Source organism: Barbus barbus, assembly GCF_936440315.1.
Source record: "Barbus barbus genome assembly, chromosome: 39".
Taxonomy (NCBI): Eukaryota; Metazoa; Chordata; class Actinopteri; order Cypriniformes; family Cyprinidae; genus Barbus; species Barbus barbus.
In genome coordinates, this window is record NC_136717.1 from 21,339,390 (window position 1) to 21,358,034 (window position 18,645).

Sequence of the window (18,645 nt, forward strand, 5' to 3'; positions counted from 1 at the left end):
TTTGAGTCACTTTAATCTTCATTCGAGAGGTTCAATATAGCATTTGTGGCATAAAGTTTATTACCACATAAAATGATTCCAATAAGTCTCTGTTTTTATACAAGGGCTAAAATTGTCTTTCGGTAGATGAAACATTTCCTTGGTCAAAGAGATGTCGTCATATGGAGCTTGGTCATGTTTCCTGTTACTCTCTCCTGTCTGCTTAGTGCTGATGCTTCTCATTCACACATCATCTGTGTGTGTGTTTGTTTGCTCTTTCGAAACCTTATTCATTCTCATTGACGCTTTAACGTCATATGATGTGTTCTCATAGCACCCTCATTGGCATCTGTGCACATTATGGCAAGGTCAGATGGAAGTGAAACCACTAGAACTATTGACTTTCTTGAAAGGTTAAATAAATCATGTTTATGATGACCTTTTCCTGTAATCTCTTTTTTGTGCTTTTGACATTCTCTTTCTGTTTCATTTTGTCTTAGTATGTATTGCTTATCCTTTTCCAAGATAGTTAATGACTTCTTTTAACTAGATTTTTTACATTTTCTGATGGAAATCTGATTGGTCCATGCAAAAATCTCCATCACATGGGTGTTGCAGGTGATTGTCAAAATATTCAAAATATTGCTTGTTAGCATGTTGCAAGCATGAAACATAAAGGTATTAAATTATTTATAATAATAAAATCATAATTGCGTAAACTGCATTTGAGTAGTTTTTTTTATGTGGATATGTAAATGGCCTTCCATAAATCATATCCATTTAAAATGACATTGTTTATAGGGCTAAGCATCATATTTCAGCAACAAATTATCAGAAATTGTCTGGCTTGTATTCACTGTACGGCTTTGTATATTTCCTCAGCTACCAATAAAAGTAGTATTCAGCTCCGTTTTAAATCCATTCCACAAATACCCAACCCACCCAAGCAAGAGTAAAGCACACGGGATGAGCAATAGTGATACTTGCCTTAGTGTGGCTTGTGCCACTGATTATGTTCTGCATAAGCACACACACGTCACGCACACACTCACGGAGTGTGTTCAAACAAACCTACTGAGCGCTAACCAAATCTCGAGCCCTTTAAAATGGTACGGAAATCAGTGCTGTGGCTTGTTTGCCTGGCTGATCTTGTGTAGGAAGTCATTTTAGATCTCCACATGTTAACAAGTTAAAGCTTTAATTGATTTAAGCTTGGCTAATGGGGAGCTGATCAAAGAGCAATTTACTGCAGTTCCTCTGTCTTTTTTCATTTCCATTCTTATTTGTTTTTTCTCTCCGTGCAGGCAGCTGGACTCAATGTGTTGATCATTTGGCTGTTTTTTTTTTTTTATGAATGCCTGCGCTGCTGCTGCTGTTTATTTATCTTTTGGCTGCTTTTCCCTTCTCGCTCCAACAGAATGGGAGAAGAAGACTCATGTCGTTACAATTACAACAGAGGCGATGCTGTAACTGAGGTCACTTTAAACAAGAGAAATCTCAGTACCATTCTGTTGTTTACTTCAATTCAGTTTAACTTGGGTTCTCTTCTCTTCTCTTCTCTTCTCTTCTCTTCTCTTCTCTTCTCTTCTCTTCTCTTCTCTTCTCTTCTCTTCTCTTCTCTTCTCTTCTCTTCTCTTCTCTTCTCTTCTCGAGTTTATTTCATGTCTATTTTGTTCTATTACGTTTGCTTTATTTTGCTTTACTTCTGTTCTGTTGAATTGATTTCACTTTACTTCTATTTTGTTCTGTTTGTCACTTTGTTCACATGAGTTTGTTCTGTTCTGTTTGTGTTGCTTCTCTTTGTTTCTGTTCTGCACTTCTCTTCTGTTAGCTTCTTTTGAGTTAATTTCACTTTTTTGTTCTGTTTGCTTCACTTCACTTCTGTACACTTCTGTTGAATTATTTCTCTTCGCTTCTGTTTTGGTCTGTTCTGTTTGTCGCGTCACTATTTTTCTGTTCACTTCTCCATCTCCATTCTCTTCTGGTCACTTCTTTTAAGTTCATTTCACCTATTTTTTATTTTTTTTTTTTGCTTTATTTTTTATTTTATTTTGTTCGCTTCACTTCTGTTCTGTTCTAATGTCACCTCTGTTTTGTTCACTTCACATTGCTTCTTTTCTCTTAAGATTCTTTTCACTTCACTTCACTTCACTCCTGTCCAGTTCTGTTCAGTTGTCGGTTCACTTGACACTTTTCTTTTTTTTTTCAGATCACTTCTTCTCCCTTTAGTTCTATTCACTTCACTTTAGCCCCTTTCACACAGTGTTGATCCCAGAAAATTGCCCAAAAATTGCTAGAGTGCCTTCTGTGTGAACACAAACACATCCCGGGATTGATCCTGGGATGGTGACCTAGTAACATTGCCTCCTCGCACTGAAGCTGAGATCGTTCGTCAGCTTAGTGGAAAAGTATGCGATGCGCTTGTGTATGATCACAACATATCGTATCCTGATATCACGTGTCTTTACAGGATCTTTACAGGATGTGTTTAAACGCATGCACAGATTCCAGACTGGCAGTGTGAATGAACCAACACATTATGAGTGTATTTTCCCCGAATCTCTGTGTGAAAGGGGTTTATTTTCCTATTCACGTTACTTCACTTTTTTCTGTTCTTATCTTTTCTGTTACATTTTGTATAGTCCTGTTTAATGCTGAACTTCTAGTGTTTTTGTTCTGTTCCATTCCGTTTGTTTCTCTTCAACTCACTTCAGTTCAGGCCTCTCCTCTTAGTCTTTGATTCTTATGCCTTCTCTTTTATTCTGCCCTGAATTTCTCTCGGTTTCCTCCTACTTCATCTTCTCTCTCTCCCTTTTTTTTTCTCCCTGTTGTGTCATGTCATCTTAGATCTCCTCCAAATTAAAGTTTACACAAGAGCAATCAAACAAAACAAAAGCATTCTAGTTTAAACTCGCAGACCGGGATGCCAAGGCTCTTGTTTAAATTTTGGCAGAGAGGGCCTTAATTGAGAGATGACAGCTGAAATGTTATTTTTTCCCCCCTTTTAAAGCAAGAGAGGGCTGTCACACTGATGATATCTGTTTCCATTCCCACATTAAACACGGCGCACAACACGCTTGCAGCTATAGAGTCACTCGAGACTGAGACAGCCAGCATGTCTTCTCCAAACCCTCCTATCAAATATTATTTGCGTCCGTGAACTGACAAATGAGAAGCAAGCCACCACGTCTGGATTGTTACATGTGGCAATAAAGAGATAAAAGCTTGTGATCTGGGTGGCCTCATAAGTGATGGCATTATTCTCAGGATAAGAAATGCATTTCAGGGAGGAAAGAAAAATAGTAAAGGGAAAGTGGAAAGAAAGAGGGGACAACCTACAAAATAGCAACATGGCATTTATTTTGGAAGGCTCAAGGTATCAACCACAAAGTTTCATAAAGTCTTTAAACACTTGTAAATGAAGATCGATAATTATTTAGAATGTGCTTGGGGTAAAATGTAATTACGAAAAGTTTGTGTATTTAGGGTGTTACATGGCAACACTTTCCCAAAGGAAAATTTTATTGCTAAAAGTTTGCTCTTTTATAGCTTAGGAGACGTGGAGTTTTTGGTTGTGTTTCGGTTATCATTTTTATAATTATTATTTGGTGTGTCTCATATACTTCTCCTAAAAATCCTTTGGAAATGCAGACACAAATTACACAGGTGTCATCATACAACACTGTTGAAAAGTTTGGGGTCAGTAAGGAATTAATACTTTTATTCTGTAAGGATGCATTAAAATTGACCAAAAAGTGACAGTGAAGACATTTATAATATTGCAAAAGATTTATGTTTCAAAAAAGTGCAGTTCTTTCTATTTATCAAATAATCCTGAAAATGAAAATGATTTCCACAAAAATATTAAGTAGCACAACTGTTTTGAACACTCAAATAAATGCATTATGGGTGAGATTAAAAATCTTACTGACTAAATTTTAGAATGGCAGTGTAGGTTATAACATAATAAAATATACTTTGAATTATATAAATAGAAGTATTTGATGACAGCTATTTCAATCTCTGACTTTGAGATTCTTTTTATATTAAATCAATGCAAAATAGAAGCATTTTCACAAGTAATCTCAGATTTTTAAACCCTGCCGTGTAGTACGAAAAGCTTTCGGTTCCTGGGGCAGACAGGCATGCCTCTGTGGACGAGGGCATAAAGACCCCCTCTATCGATGGGTACAGTAGATAATAGGACAGTAAAGGCCTTGCTGTCTTGGCTGCGTTAACGAGACGCCCTGCAGATGCTAAAATAAGAGTTATGTCCCCAGGTAAAGCCAGGAGCCACATAATAAACCACTGTGACCAAATTAAACTGTGGTTGTGTCTGCATGTTGTGGATGAGATTACTTGTATGTCCTACATTCATACGTCTTTCAGCTGATGCATATTATTGTAATTTATTCAAAGAAAATAGAGAATAAATAGCAAGTTCAGACTTCAGCAAAAGAAGTTAGCACAAATAAAGTGTACAAACCAGCAAGATCCACTCAGGACACAAAAGCCCGAGTTCATTAGACAGTTAGTCTCCTTTAGCCCAGCAGTCTTAGCTCCTAAGCTAGACGGGAGATGATAGTGAAGGCGCTAACGGCTGTAAAGGTCTTTACGCACACAAATAAAGAGCTTGTAAAATTTGCTGCCTCTCAACGAACTCCAAACAGACAGGGCAGTAATCATAAACACATGTCCACATTAGCTGTCACACAGTGCCGTTATCAAAAGACATGTAAATGTGACTCGGTGTGGAAACAGTCACTGCAGTCTCTATCTATACACAACAGTGACTTTAGTGTGTTTGAGTGCAGCACTGAATATTCACCCAGTGGAGGAAACTGGTGTGTTGTTTCTGCACCTCATTTACAGAAGCATTGATGCTCATTCAGCCTTCCAGTTTATAACATTCAATGCGAGTTTTGTAAGTGGCTTGAAAACAATAGAACCGGATTATACTAAAACAAGACAGATGGAAACATACTTACAAATAATTTGCCATGTATCTATTCATAAATGTCAAACAATTATTTAGTTTAGTTTAGTATTATTTAAAGTTTGACATGACAGGATATTGTAGTACAAAACGCTGAAATGTGTCAAAAATACACATTCCCCAAGACAATCATTACTTAATATGAAACAAATAAAAGATAGCTGATATACAAGCATAATAAAAAATAAAATAAAAATAAATACTAATATACATATATATACATGCATACATACATATACAGTATATACATACACATATATGAATAACACAGATTCACAGAAAAGGCATCCTAATCAGGGACCCATAAGTTATCCATATAACAATTTTCTAGAGCACGGGGAATAAAGGAGAGTTCATGACGTTTAGTTTTACACCTAGGTACACCAGCTGGAACTGTAAAGGAGTTAGACACACAGGAGCCCCACTTCACCCTCTGCTCTCTGTTACTCAGATAGCTCCTTACAGTAAGCCAAAGGGGTCGTCTGACATGCAAGTCAGCTAAGGAACGTAGCAGTCGACTATGTTCAATTGTGTCAAAAGCTTGAGTGAAGTCAACAAAAACAGCATGTATACCTATTTTGGGAGAGCTGTTAAGTGCTTCATTCCAGTGCTGCAGAATTTGAATCAGGGCAGTGTCAGTTGATCTGTTCCTCATAAAGCCGTGTTGTGATGGTTCAATCTTAGTAACTGTATCCTCCAGAATGGCATCTCTGAGGATTCCTTCAAACACTTTTCCAACACAGCTGGAAATCTGCTGGAAAACTAGGCTTTGCTTTGACTATAGCCTCCTTCCATTGCTTTGGAAAGATGTTATGCTAGATACATGTATTGAAGATGTCACATAACACCGGTGCCAACTCTTCATGAAAAGTCTTTAGCACCCAAGGAGGAACGCAGTCGGGACCAGCAGCCTTGGCTGCATTCACGGAGTCTAGTCTTAACTTGTCCAATACTCAGAGCAGGTACACTACAATTTGACAACTTGCAGGTGAATTCTTCCTCAGACAAAGAAATGTGGCTCGCATAATTCCACACAGAAGCAAAGTGCCTAGCCAGTGTGTCACACTCACGTTACATGATGTTTTGATCCTGAGACACCATGTCACTCTTATCTCCTTCCATCCCCATTAAGTTCTTCACTGACTTAAACCATTGTTTTGGCTTGGAGCATCGCAGTTATCAGATCTTTAATTTGAACAGTCATCCAAGGCTTATCTGTGTTTGTGATAGAGACTTTCTTTAATGGAACTGTTTTATCCATGATAGATATGATAGTGGAAGTAAAGGCTCCAACCTTAGCCTCAGGATCCATAGCTCAGGGGTACGTTTTCTGCAATTTTCTATATTCTTTCTAAATGTAACATTTATTGAAGCTATTACTATAGTTTTTTTCTACAATGCATCTTATAAAAATATGCAGAAGTTGTCTTTGTTCTTCACTTGTTGTTCAGTATTGTTCTGCTCTATCATTTCCCCTCTTAAAGTAGGATTTAGGGCATGCATCCTTTATGGAAGTGGCATTATTAATGACTGTGTGACAACGTGGAAGCTCAATAGTTAAAAATAAAACACAGTTATAAGTATTTTTACATAAGTATTTTTGGCTCAAATAATGTTGTGTTTTGACATTTACTAGTAATTTTAATATTATGAGTACGCTACCAGAATTTACTGTTGTCTATTCAAATTATATATAAATTCTAAATGTTTGTTTTGTTTTGTTTTAGTTCTGTTTGGTTTCATTTGGGTTTTGCCTTTTGTTTGTTTTGTTTTATTTTATTTGGTTTTGTTTTTTCATTTTGTTCCTTTTTGGTTTGTTTGGGGTTTGTTGTTTTTGTTTAATTTAATTTGTTTTGCTGTGTTTTGTTTGGTTTCATTTGGACTTTGTTTGGGGGAGGGGGTTGATTTGGGTTTGTTTTAGTTTGATTTTGTTTGGGGATTTTTTTTTTTTTTTTTTTTGTTTGGTTTCATTTGATTTTTGCCTTTTTGTTTGTTGTTTTTGCTTTTTGTTTCGTTTGGTTTTGCTTGTTTTTGTTTGGGTTTGTTTTGCCTAATTTGTTTTGCTTCAATTGATTTTGTTTGGTTTTTGCTTTGTTTTTTTTATTAAATATTTGTTGTGTTTGGTTTGATTTGGTCTTTTTTTTGAGGGGGGGAGTTGATTTGGGTTTGTTGATTAATTTGGTTTTGTTTGCTTTTGTTTTGCTTTGCTTTGCTTTTTGTTTAACAAAATGCTGGAGTAATACGACCAGCATGTGCATGTTGTCTATTGAAATTACAGCAACAATGTGAATTCCAAACATGATCCCCTTTAGTGGTCGTCAAGTATCTATGGTGATTACGGACCTGTAACGTCTAGCCTGAGGTGGGAAACTATGTTGTCATAAACATTCAGTAGTGAAGAGTGACAGAAGAGTGGCAGTGGTGTTACTCCGAGACATAATAGCACCCCTGAGAGAGAGTTATGGGCTGCTGACTCCACAGAGGCAGGTTGCTGTGTTAAGGCTGCATAAAACTCACCCATGTGTGTTACTGGTCTCCAGTGTCACGCTGTTACTCAAACCAACATACCCACAATGCCATTTATAGAGCTGTCAAAGACAAAGCTATGGGCAAACACGCATACAGATTGGACTTACAAGATACTCTCATCCAAACAGATTTTAGTTTAGCCAGAGTATTTAAAAAGTAACGATTTAGCCACTACTGGGTCTGGATGTCAGATATTGCTTTAAATTTCTTATTTATGCTGGAATGATTTGATGTCTGTTTTCTGGTTTATTTGTCTGGTAGATGTGTTTGGAATCTCGAATATCAAACTACTCATTTAATTAACATTCTTCAGTAGCTGCATTCTTCAGTAACCGATAGTATCCGAGAGGAAATCAAGGAAAATCAGCTCCGGATAAACAAACACGGTTGCAAATACCTGATCTGAGCCGGCTTTGGTTACGCAGAGAGACAAAGCATGGTGGTTTTTCCAAGATCCTTGTGCTTGAATGACTTTGTTTGTGTGCTTTGTAATGACCGTGTGTGTTTGTGTCTCTTTAGATGTGGATGAATGTCTGGACAACAACGGCGGCTGTCAGCAGATCTGTGTGAACACCATGGGCAGCTACGAGTGCCAGTGCAAAAATGGCTTCTTCCTGAGTGACAACCAGCACACCTGTATCCACCGATCAGATGGTGAGTCTCATCCTGTTAATACTGTATTTTTGTCCTTCTTAGATGAGCCAGTCATTTCATTGTTAGCTTGTTTTTGTAGTTTTGCCATGTTGGTCTAAATTCCTACACCGTTATGTAATTAAATCTAACTTTTGGAGTACTGATCGAATTATATTATTATTAAGTTTTAAGCTACAAGTTAAGGTATAAATGCATAAAAATCCAACTGCTTCTCTTAATAAATTTGTCATTTACTGAATTTAATGAAAAGACGATAACAAAAACGAATGTTAACTTAAGATGTTGGTCTCTTCTTATTAAATAATTTGAATCATCGTTAAAATTGTATTATTATTATTTACTGCTGTCAAATGATTAATCGTGATTAATCGCATACAAAATAAAATATTTTGTTTACATGATATATGTATGTGTACTGTGTATATTTATTTTGTATATATCAATACACGCATATGCTTGTATATATTTCAGAAAAATGTTATGTTTGTATATTAAATATATTTATATATAATATAAATTATATGAGTATAAATATAGACATGTAAGTAAATACATGTACATATTTTCAAAATATATACACTGTGTGTGTATTTATATATACATAATAAATATACACAACACACACATACTATGCAAACAAAAACGTTTATTTTGTATGCGATTAATCGCGATTAATTGTTTGACAGCACTATTATTATTATTGAAATAATTGTAATAAAAATATAATTAAAAATAAAATTAATTAACTTATTATAAAAATGAAATTATACACGCTTTAAGATAATGCATAATAAATCTTTTTCAAGGAATATATTGTAGGTATATTATATTATCATGCATTTTAAGATGTGCAGTTCACAGGCCTGTCGCCAAGGGGGGGCATTAGGGGGCAGGAAGAAAATAATATATTCAGCAGCATTTAGCTCGAACCACTAATCTCTACAACGGTAACTTATTAGGAAGCTAATAGCACAGTGGTGTAGCGGACGGGCGCGCAAATAGCAGCACATAAGGATTCACACAGTCACCTCATGCACCTGCAGCGCATAATACATAAAAAAGCATAATAAAACAACATAAGCCTATATAAAAGGAATAAAATAAATTGTCTGTAGTTTCGTTTTATTTTTGGGTCCGTGCAAGTTCAAGGAAACCGAGAGGACTGAAAGCTCACCTTATTTGTTTTATTTATTTTACAAAAGCACAATGTTTTGTTTTTATTGTGAGTGTAGGCCTACACAAATAAAAGTCAATCCAAGCAATCGCGCCGGAGCCTCTTGTGGGAAACATTTGTATTCGTGCCGCATTCAGTTTCTCTTTAAATACATTAGTTTTGGTAAGACTTTTATATGTTCTTTATAATGAATGCCATTAGGCTATAATTTGTTTTATTTTGATTTGTATATATAAATTTATAGTATAATTTTATAGCTCCATTTTCTGATTTTTATGTTCCTTTGTTCTAAATACCGTAACATTTAAATGATTTGTTGACAACTTCAGTTTTTTCTCTCTTATGTAATTTTGTCTGATGTGAGTCTAGGCTATAGCAGATTTTTTTTTTTTAATCCATGCAGCAAATGTTTTACAAATGGCTCGAATTTTTTTTTGCTAATTTATTGCATTACAGGTGCTCTTAAAGAACTTTCCACTGTTAACTTGTATAAAAAAATGTAAAATATATAAAACATTGTCATAAATTCATTGTATTCCCATTTTAAAATACAAATTCACTGTTATAAGCCTACAGATAGCTAAAAAAATATATAATCGTTTTAGCGTAGCATATAGTGTAGCATGATGTATAGATAAATCATACAAGATAGTGTCTTAACTTTAAATCATAGCCTAAAACCCTTAAATTCCTTTAAAAAAATCTCCCTTTGCTCAGCTGCGCATGCGATCGTGAATCAGATTTTATATTGCTATTGTCATGCTTAGCAGCATGATAAATAAAACTTATATTCAAATTCTGAATGGATAATATGACATAGAAAGCTCCCCTTTTAACAATTAAAAAGCTGTCACCCATCTAGTTCATCACGATCTCACAAAGTTAAGTGAATCTCCATTTACATAGTCCATTTACATACTTACAAAGAGAAGATTCGCGAGTGTACAGAACTAAACTCTGGTGATTTGAGCGGTGATTCTAACATAGCCTAAATAAAAGTCATAATATAACATAATAACACAAAAGTAGACAGATTATCGACAGACTATCTTTTTAAATATGTTTTAATATAGAACTTGATCAATTTAAGTAATAATACAGGTTGTTATTGTTTTGGTGAATGTCTGTTTCTGAGATCATAAAGTGTGCCCCCCTATGAAAATGAAATGCCCCCCCACTGAAGATTTTCTGGCGACGGCCCTGGCAGTTCAGTGTTTTATTATTATAATAAACACTATTTTTGGACTGTTTGTGACATCTGTATGAAAAGTAATGTCCAATGCGTGTAGCACAAATGTAATTCCATACTAAACATCAAAGTTATTGATAATATTACTCGCTGGTGAAAGATTGTCATGTCCTATTGGGCTATATGGGCCATATTCTTGTCATGTGTCCATGTGTGCTCTATAATTCTCACTGTGGCTTCAGAACAGCCAATTCAGCAACATCTCACTTCTGTACTTGTCTTGAACCCTGGACAGAGTTGAAGGTCGGAGGTTGAAGTTGAAGGCATGAACGCGCAGGCGGCCAGCGGGCATGTCTTTGTGTGTGCATGGTGCATTCGGTGCTTGGTAAAGTCAGTTGTGACGTGTGACTTCATGACGTGTGCATGTGCAGATCATGCGACCCTCTTGTGCTTTCTCATTCCGCCTGTCAGATTTAACTAATGATGCTTCTCCACGTCGAGGCGGATGCATTCCCACACACTACGCAAATCTAAACAATTCGCACACATAGTCATGAATGAGAGTGGGTTGCTTCGTAATCGCATCTTTGATGTCTCTCACAATCATGTGTGGAATGTGGAGAGGAGTGTACGACCCCCTTCTTTTCATCCTCTCCTAGTTTTAAGGCTTTGTTCAGAATATATATATATATATATATATGGGAGAAGATTGGAGATGGAGGAGAATGATAGAGCCAGTCAGGAGCTGGGCAGAAAAATATACAATATAAGAAGTGGGATAGAGAAGCTCCATATTTGCTTTTTGGGAAGCCCATAACTCTTTTGGTGAATCTCTTCTCCTGCAAGTAGTATTTTTACTTCAAAAACAAAACTTTGGTAAATACTGTAGTAGCATGTCTGTTTTTTTATGTGAGTGCGTGGTACATTTGTGTACTTGTCTGTAAACAAGGTAAAGGGTTGTTTTTGTGGACAGCTAACTGATGTGCTGTGGCAGTCCTGGATGGTTCTGCACGCTACACACACACACACACACACACACACACACACGCAGACACAGCTCTATATATCCACTGTAAACCGAAGAGAAATCAGAAACTCTCCACTGGAAAGACTGGCCACCTTTTACATTTACTAATTGTATGAGGAATACAGTTAGATTAGTTTAGGTTCAAAAAGAACCTTAAAATAAATAATAAAAAGAGCCAATGATTATCCTTGAAATTCATGCTTTTTAATCACTTTTTTTAAATGTTTTTTTTTTTATTAATTTGTTTTAGTACTATTTAAATGTAAGATATTTGACATACAAATCTTTAAATAATTTACACAAGACAATAATCCTAAAATAATAAAACTTGAGGTACTCGCACAATCACAAAAGGCTGTTAACTGTAAAGGCATAAAGTCAGCCAATCAGATTAGCCTTTATCAGATCAAGAAAATATGCAGACAATATCCAGGTTTCCACCTACATATTGTTAGGCAAATTTTGTGATATCGCAGAAACTGAATGGAAACACCAAGATATAATTTGTTAATAATTTTACATTATTTAAAAACAATATAAAATGACATAAAATGGTTATTTAAATTGCATAACACAAATAAATGAATAATATAATTGAGTTTATAATGTTGAATAGAAACAACAGCTTTCATCCATCATTTGCAATTTCGTTTGGTGCCGTTAGTGGTGCAGAAATGACACACTGCACCTTTAAGCCCTCGTACAGTCTTCCTCATCTGCCTTGGTCTCACAGTCAGACACACTGATTACAAACAGGCAAGCTTTCACACGTTTAATCTCACCCTAAATGAACCTCTCATCTTCCTTCATCACCCTCACTCATCAATAGTGTGTGTTTGGGAATCTGTGTGTGTGAATGTGTGTGTGTTTCTTGTTTTCAGTTCGTCTGTCACCAGTATAGCCCATTGGCTCGTGCCTAAGACTTATGTATATGTGTGTGAGAGTGTGTGAGAGAGAGATGTGTGGTGTTGTGTGTTTACAATTCTTCACTCACCAGTGCGTCCTACTGGCCTGAGTCTAGCGCAGTGCGATATAAGTGTGTGTGTGTGTGCGTGTGACATTGGCGCCGTCTGTCTGCTGTGGAAAACTAGAGCTCTATAAGAGGCCATGTTCTTTTGACTAAGGCTTCTGTCAGTTCTATTGACCTGCGTGGGTCACTGTTTTACTGTATGTCCACTTCTACAACACCTCACATAGTTTATGAAAGAATGTGGTTTAAAGCAGTTGTTGTGGTCTATTTATGAATATGCATAAATGAATAATCATATGCAATAAGCATATTCTGTCTGTCTGTTTATCTGTCTGTAGTGATGGATAGACAGACAGAGGTGGAAAGACAGGTTGAGGGATGAAAAGACAGACGGATAGGGATGGATAGACACATGGATGAACAGAAAGAAATATAGATAGACAAATTGAGGGATGATAGATATAGAAACGGACTGATGGATGAATAGACAGATAGAAAGATAGACAGATTGAGGGATGGATAGATAGATTCTGTCTGTCTGTCTATCTATCTTCCTATCTGTCTGTGTATATCGATCCATCCCTCACTCTATCCATCCATCAATCTGTCTATCCATCTGTGTATCGCAGCGAGTTGAAATAGTAAGACACATGTATACAAGTAAACACACAGAAGGAAATGATAAAGCCTGATAGCTGTGAGTTGTCAGGGACGTGTTTCCACTATTTATTTATTTATTTTCTTTCATTATTCTTTTTTATAGTTGTGTCTCAAACATTCCTCGTTTTTTTTGGATCCCTCTAGTTTACACAGTTATAAACTGAGTTTCTGCTCCAGATGGCCTAGTGCCACTGATGGAGTCAGAACAGCCTAACTTAGTGAATGTAAACCCTTCACTTTCTGTCATCTCTATTCCCGCTCTGGATAGAAACAGATTGTAGATTATTTTTATTGCAGTATCAGTCCCCCTCATTTGCTTGCATTTTTTTTCTCTCTGTAATGGAGAGCAGGCTGAAGATGAATATTTATGCATCTATAAGGACATGTATTACCAGTGTGTGTGTATATATATATATATATATATATATTTTTTTTTCAATACTCTGTTGAATACCATTTCGGACCTATAGTCAAACTTTATCTGACATTACATGAATTTCCTTAAGATCTGACTATGCTGCTGTTGCATGTTCTGCTGACCCGAGCGGTCCAGTTTGAAAATGAATCCCTGGCTCCTAATGGGATTTTAAATATGGCACAAGATGTCCCCACATGTTGTGAAAATAATAACCTTATTCTTCTCAACCGCTGAAATCCTGGCACTCTTGGTGGGTTGTAAATTAGGACTTTACTTTTTTTGTGCCCTGCCAACAGCCCGTCGGCTTCATCGGACTCGGAATGGTAGAGGTAACCAATTGGTTTGGCAGTGTAGTGTGAATGAATCAGAAACTTTCCCAAATATTTAAAGGAATATTTCACCTAAAAATCCTGCAATTATTTACTTGCCCCTGTGTCATTCCAAACCTGCATTCTGTTATTTTTCATCTGAAACAAGAAGATAAATTTTAAAACTGACTTGTATATATAGTGGCCACATCTGTCAAGCTCCCAAATTGACAAAAAAGCACTATACATACAATTCATACACATAAGTGATGTTCCTGCCTATGCATTATATGACATGACAAGCTTCAGGTCTATCTACGTGTTTCTCTTTTTCTCTCTGTCTGAGAAAAATCATTAATGCGTTGGCTCACCCCAGCGCCACCCCTACTGTTCAGACACTGGCGGAGAAATGCAGGCTGATCTGATGATTTATGGGCATATGAGAGGAATACGACCACACACACACACACACACACACACACACAGTGCAGTCCTTTTCACACCTTCCATACCCTGATAGAGACATATTATCACATCTGCACAAATACCCTTGCAGATAGACTATGCAATAGATGTTTGGTGTCAGTAAAATGTATATATTTCAATATTTTTTTTATTCAGAAATTCACAAAATAAATAGTTATTTTGAACCTTCTCTTCATTTAAAAAAAGCATGAAAATAAAAATGTATCATGGTTACCAGAAAGATATTAAAGGGGTCATGACATGACAAACCAAATTTCCCATTATTTTTAATAGGATAGTATTTCTAATTGGATAGTTTATTTTTAATGGCATCCTGGATCGTGTCAGAGGTTTGTTCGGAGCGTTTTGTTTTGTAAATGAGGCACAGTGTCATGAGTTCACAAAGAAACATTTGTTGAAAGATGAAGCGGTTCTAGATTTGACTGCAGCTGCCTCATAAACCATAAGTAAATGATTTAATTATGCTTTCTTTGAAAATGACGTTTTTATTTTGATCATGTTGTCAAAACACTCACATGCAATAGTGAGGAGGCATTGATACTGTTTCCTATGCAATGACGTTAGCCAATCATAACAGTGGCCGATTACTGACAAGCCCCTTAAAGGGATAGTTCACCCAAAAATGAAAATTCTGTCATCATTTACTCACCCTCAAGTAGTTCCAAACCTGTATGAATGTCTTTGTTCTGCTGAACACAAAGGAAGATATTCTGAAGAATGTGGGAAACAGAGCAGTTCTGGGGCACCATTGACTTCCATAGTATTTTTTTTTCTTACAATGGAAGTCAGTGGTGCCCCAAAACAGCCTGGTTACAAACTTCCTTCAAAATATCTTCTTTTGTGTTCGACAGAACAAAGAAATTCATACAGGTTTGGAACTACTTGAGGGTGAGTAAATGATGACAGAATTGTCATTTTTGAGTGAACTATCCCTTTAAAACAGGTCGCTTTAGACAGAGGGTCAGAATGAGTGTTAAAAATCTTTTTTTTTCCACATTTATTTTTATTTTTTGTGTGCAATAAACATAAGTAAACCTCAAGAAAAAAAAACATGTCATGACCCCTTTAAGCAACACAGCTGTTTTCAACATAAAATATACTATTAAAATAGAAAACGGTTATTTTAAATTGTAATTATATTTCACAATGATGCTGTTTCTCTGTATTTTTGATCACATACAGTGGTGTGAAAAAGTGTTCGCCCCCCTCCTGATTTTTAATTTTTTTGCATGTTTGTCACACTTTAATGTTTCAGATCATCAAACAAATTTAAATATTAATCAAAGATAACACAAGTAAACACAACATGCAGTTTTTAAATGAAGGGTTTTTTTTTTTATGAAGGGAAAATACGGAATGGTCTTGGGAAGAAAGCTGTTGAGTGTGTGTGTGTGTGTGTGCATGTAAGTGTTTTAAACCTTTCACTCAAAAACTGCCACCCGCTCTTGTCCCGAGTCGCCAGCAAACATCCTGCTCTGATGGTGGAATCCTGCAGGGTCACGGCAGAGGTCAAAGGGCACGAGCATAGTTGTGCTTGTAGTCCTAGTGATGCTGTGTTTTTTTTTGTTTTGTTTTTTTACATGAAATGGTGAATGATTTAGAACTCTTTATGTGAAGTGTTTTGAGTGGTGTGTTGAGAACTATTTCAGTCCTCTCATGGTCGAAACTTGTGCCAGATTTAGGGTGGGAGAACTTTGATTGAACTGTACCAAACACACACACTTGCTTACAAACACATGCACACATACTCTGAGGTGCTGACAGCAAGTGGGCACTGAAGGTCTTGCCCACTTTCTTCCGCTGGTTATAAATACTGTGATTTAAATATTAGCTTTTGAGGTGAAGTAACCTTCATAAGCTTCTGCATTTCCTCTTTTGCTCTGTTTTTATAGTTTTCTCTGTCTTTTCCCTAACAGTTTTTTTCCAGAGCGATGTACTTTGACTGTTGCAGGTAGAGTCATGTTGGTAGGAGGGATGGACTGGCTATAAGGAGCATCGTAACTTTTCCCTTGACTTGAGGGCCAGCTGTCGAAACCTGTTTAAATATGCAAAGCAAATATACTTAGATTTAAAGGAAGAAAATATTCTCAGGCTGGTTCATTTAAGGTTAATTTAAAGGGACTTCTCACCCCAAAAGGAGAATTCTGTCAGATTTTTTATTTTTTATTTTTTTCAAATTTTGTCTTCAAAAAAAGTGCAAAAGCACCATAAAAGTAGCAAAAAAAAAAGTCCATTGTAGTACACTCTAAGTCTTATAAAGTCACATGATAGCTTTGTGTACAGACTATATATGTATATATATTTATACACAGGTGCATCTCAAAAAATTCGAATATCGTGAAAAACTGAATTTTTTTGTAACTTATTTCAAAAAGTGAAACTTTCATATATATTTTAGCTTCATTACATGTTCAAGTTTCAAGTTCAAGTTTATATGTATAGCACTTTTTATGATACAAATCGTTGCAAAGCAGCTCTACAGGAATTTAAGTTTCCACAAGATATTTATATATTGCAGAACCTTAATATATTTAACTTCTGGAAAAATTTGGTAATTCTGCACGTTGTCTGAGGGTTGGCATCCTCTGAGGTCCTCTGAGGGGTTGGCATTATCTTTTCTCAGGTGTTCGGTCATCTCAGATCAATTAAGGATTGGATCCAGACTGAAGCTTCTGTAATTTCTAGTTACTCCTGTGGCAGAAACAGAGAAACAAATAGAGACATAATTAGCGTAGCTGCTGTTCCATCTAAGCAAAAATTATTTGTTCAACCCAAGCTAAAGAATAATAATAATGTACATTTGATCAGGTATAACTGCAGTACAAGATTATCAGAATCAGAATCAGAATCAGAAAGAGCTTTATTGCCAAGTGTGTTTGCACACACAAGGAATTTGTCTTGGTGTTAGGAGCTTCCAGTACAGAAAGTACAAACATAGTGCAGACAACATATAATTAAGGTGATAAAGAACACTAATGAAGAGAATATACAATAATTAAGAATAACAATAGTAATAAAAATACAAATATACAGAAAAGAGACATGACCATAGACAGAACTGTGAATGTGCATGTGTCCTATGTACAGATGAAGGTTTGATGGGTTATTTACAGATGTACAGTACCGGGGTGTGTTATGTGTTGTTCAGGTGGGATACGGCCTGGGGGAAAAAACTGTTCTTGTGTCTGGCTGTTCTGGTGCTCAGTGATCTGTAGCGCCGGCCAGAGGGCAACAGTACAAAGAGAGAGTGAGCTGGGTGTGAGGGGTCCAGAGTGACTTTCTTAGCCCTTTTCCTCACTCTGGAGGTGTAAAGTTCTTGGAGGCTGGGCAGAGGGGCACCGATAATTCTCTCAGCAGTCCTAACTGTCCGTTGTAGTCTTCTGATGTCTGTTTTGGTAGCTGAACCAAACCAAACAGTTATAGAAGAACATAGGACAGACTCGATGATTGCAGAGTAGAACTGTTTCAGCAGCTCCTGAGGCAGGTTGAACTTCCTTAGCTGGCGGAGGAAATACAGCCTCTGCTGGGCCTTTTTCGCAATAGAGTCAATGTGATTGTCCCACTTCAGGTCCTGAGAGATGGTGGTGCCCAGGAATCTGAATGACTCTACTGAAGTCACAGTGCTGTTCATGATGGTGAGTGGGGGGAGAGCAGGGGGGTTTCTCCTGAAGTCCACTATCATCTCCACAGTTTTGAGCGTGTTCAGCTCCAGGTTGTTAAGACTGCACCAGACAGCCAGCTGCTCAACTTCCTGTCTGTAAGCAGACTCGTCACCGTCCTTGATGAGGCCTATGACTGTAGTGTCGTCCGCAAACTTCAGGAGCTTGACAGAGGGGTCCTTTGATGTGCAGTCATTCGTGTAGAGAGAGAAGAGCAGTGGGGAGAGAACGCAACCCTGAGGGGCGCCAGTGCTGATGGTGAGAGTCCTGGATGTGAGTTTGCCCAGCCTCACTAGCTGCTGCCTGTCTGTCAGGAAGCTGGTGATCCACTGACAGATGGAGGAGGGCACAGAGAGCTGTCTCAGTTTGTCTGAGAGAAGGTCAGGTATGATGGTATTGAAGGCCGAGCTGAAGTCCACAAATAAGATCCTTGCATAATTCCCAGGTTTGTCGAGGTGTTGCAGGATGTAATGCAGTCCCATATTGACAGCGTCATCCACAGACCTGTTTGCTCTATAGGCAAACTGAAGAGGATCCAGCAAGGGTCTAGTGATGTCCTTCAGGTAGGCCAGGACCAGTCTCTCAAGTGACTTCAT

General features: G+C 36.9%; 1 protein-coding gene across 4 annotated transcripts in view; it reads left to right on the plus strand.

Annotated features, from left to right (window-relative positions):
* LOC306858759 (signal peptide, CUB and EGF-like domain-containing protein 1) overlaps nt 1-18,645 on the plus strand; it is a 75,487-nt gene that overhangs the window by 13,355 nt on the left and 43,487 nt on the right. For all 4 annotated transcript variants that reach the window (XM_079399469.1, XM_079399467.1, XM_079399466.1 and 1 more), the window contains exon 4: nt 8,024-8,158. In XM_079399469.1, coding sequence (XP_079255595.1) covers nt 8,024-8,158 — 135 coding nt within the window. The remainder of the gene's footprint in view (nt 1-8,023; nt 8,159-18,645) is intronic.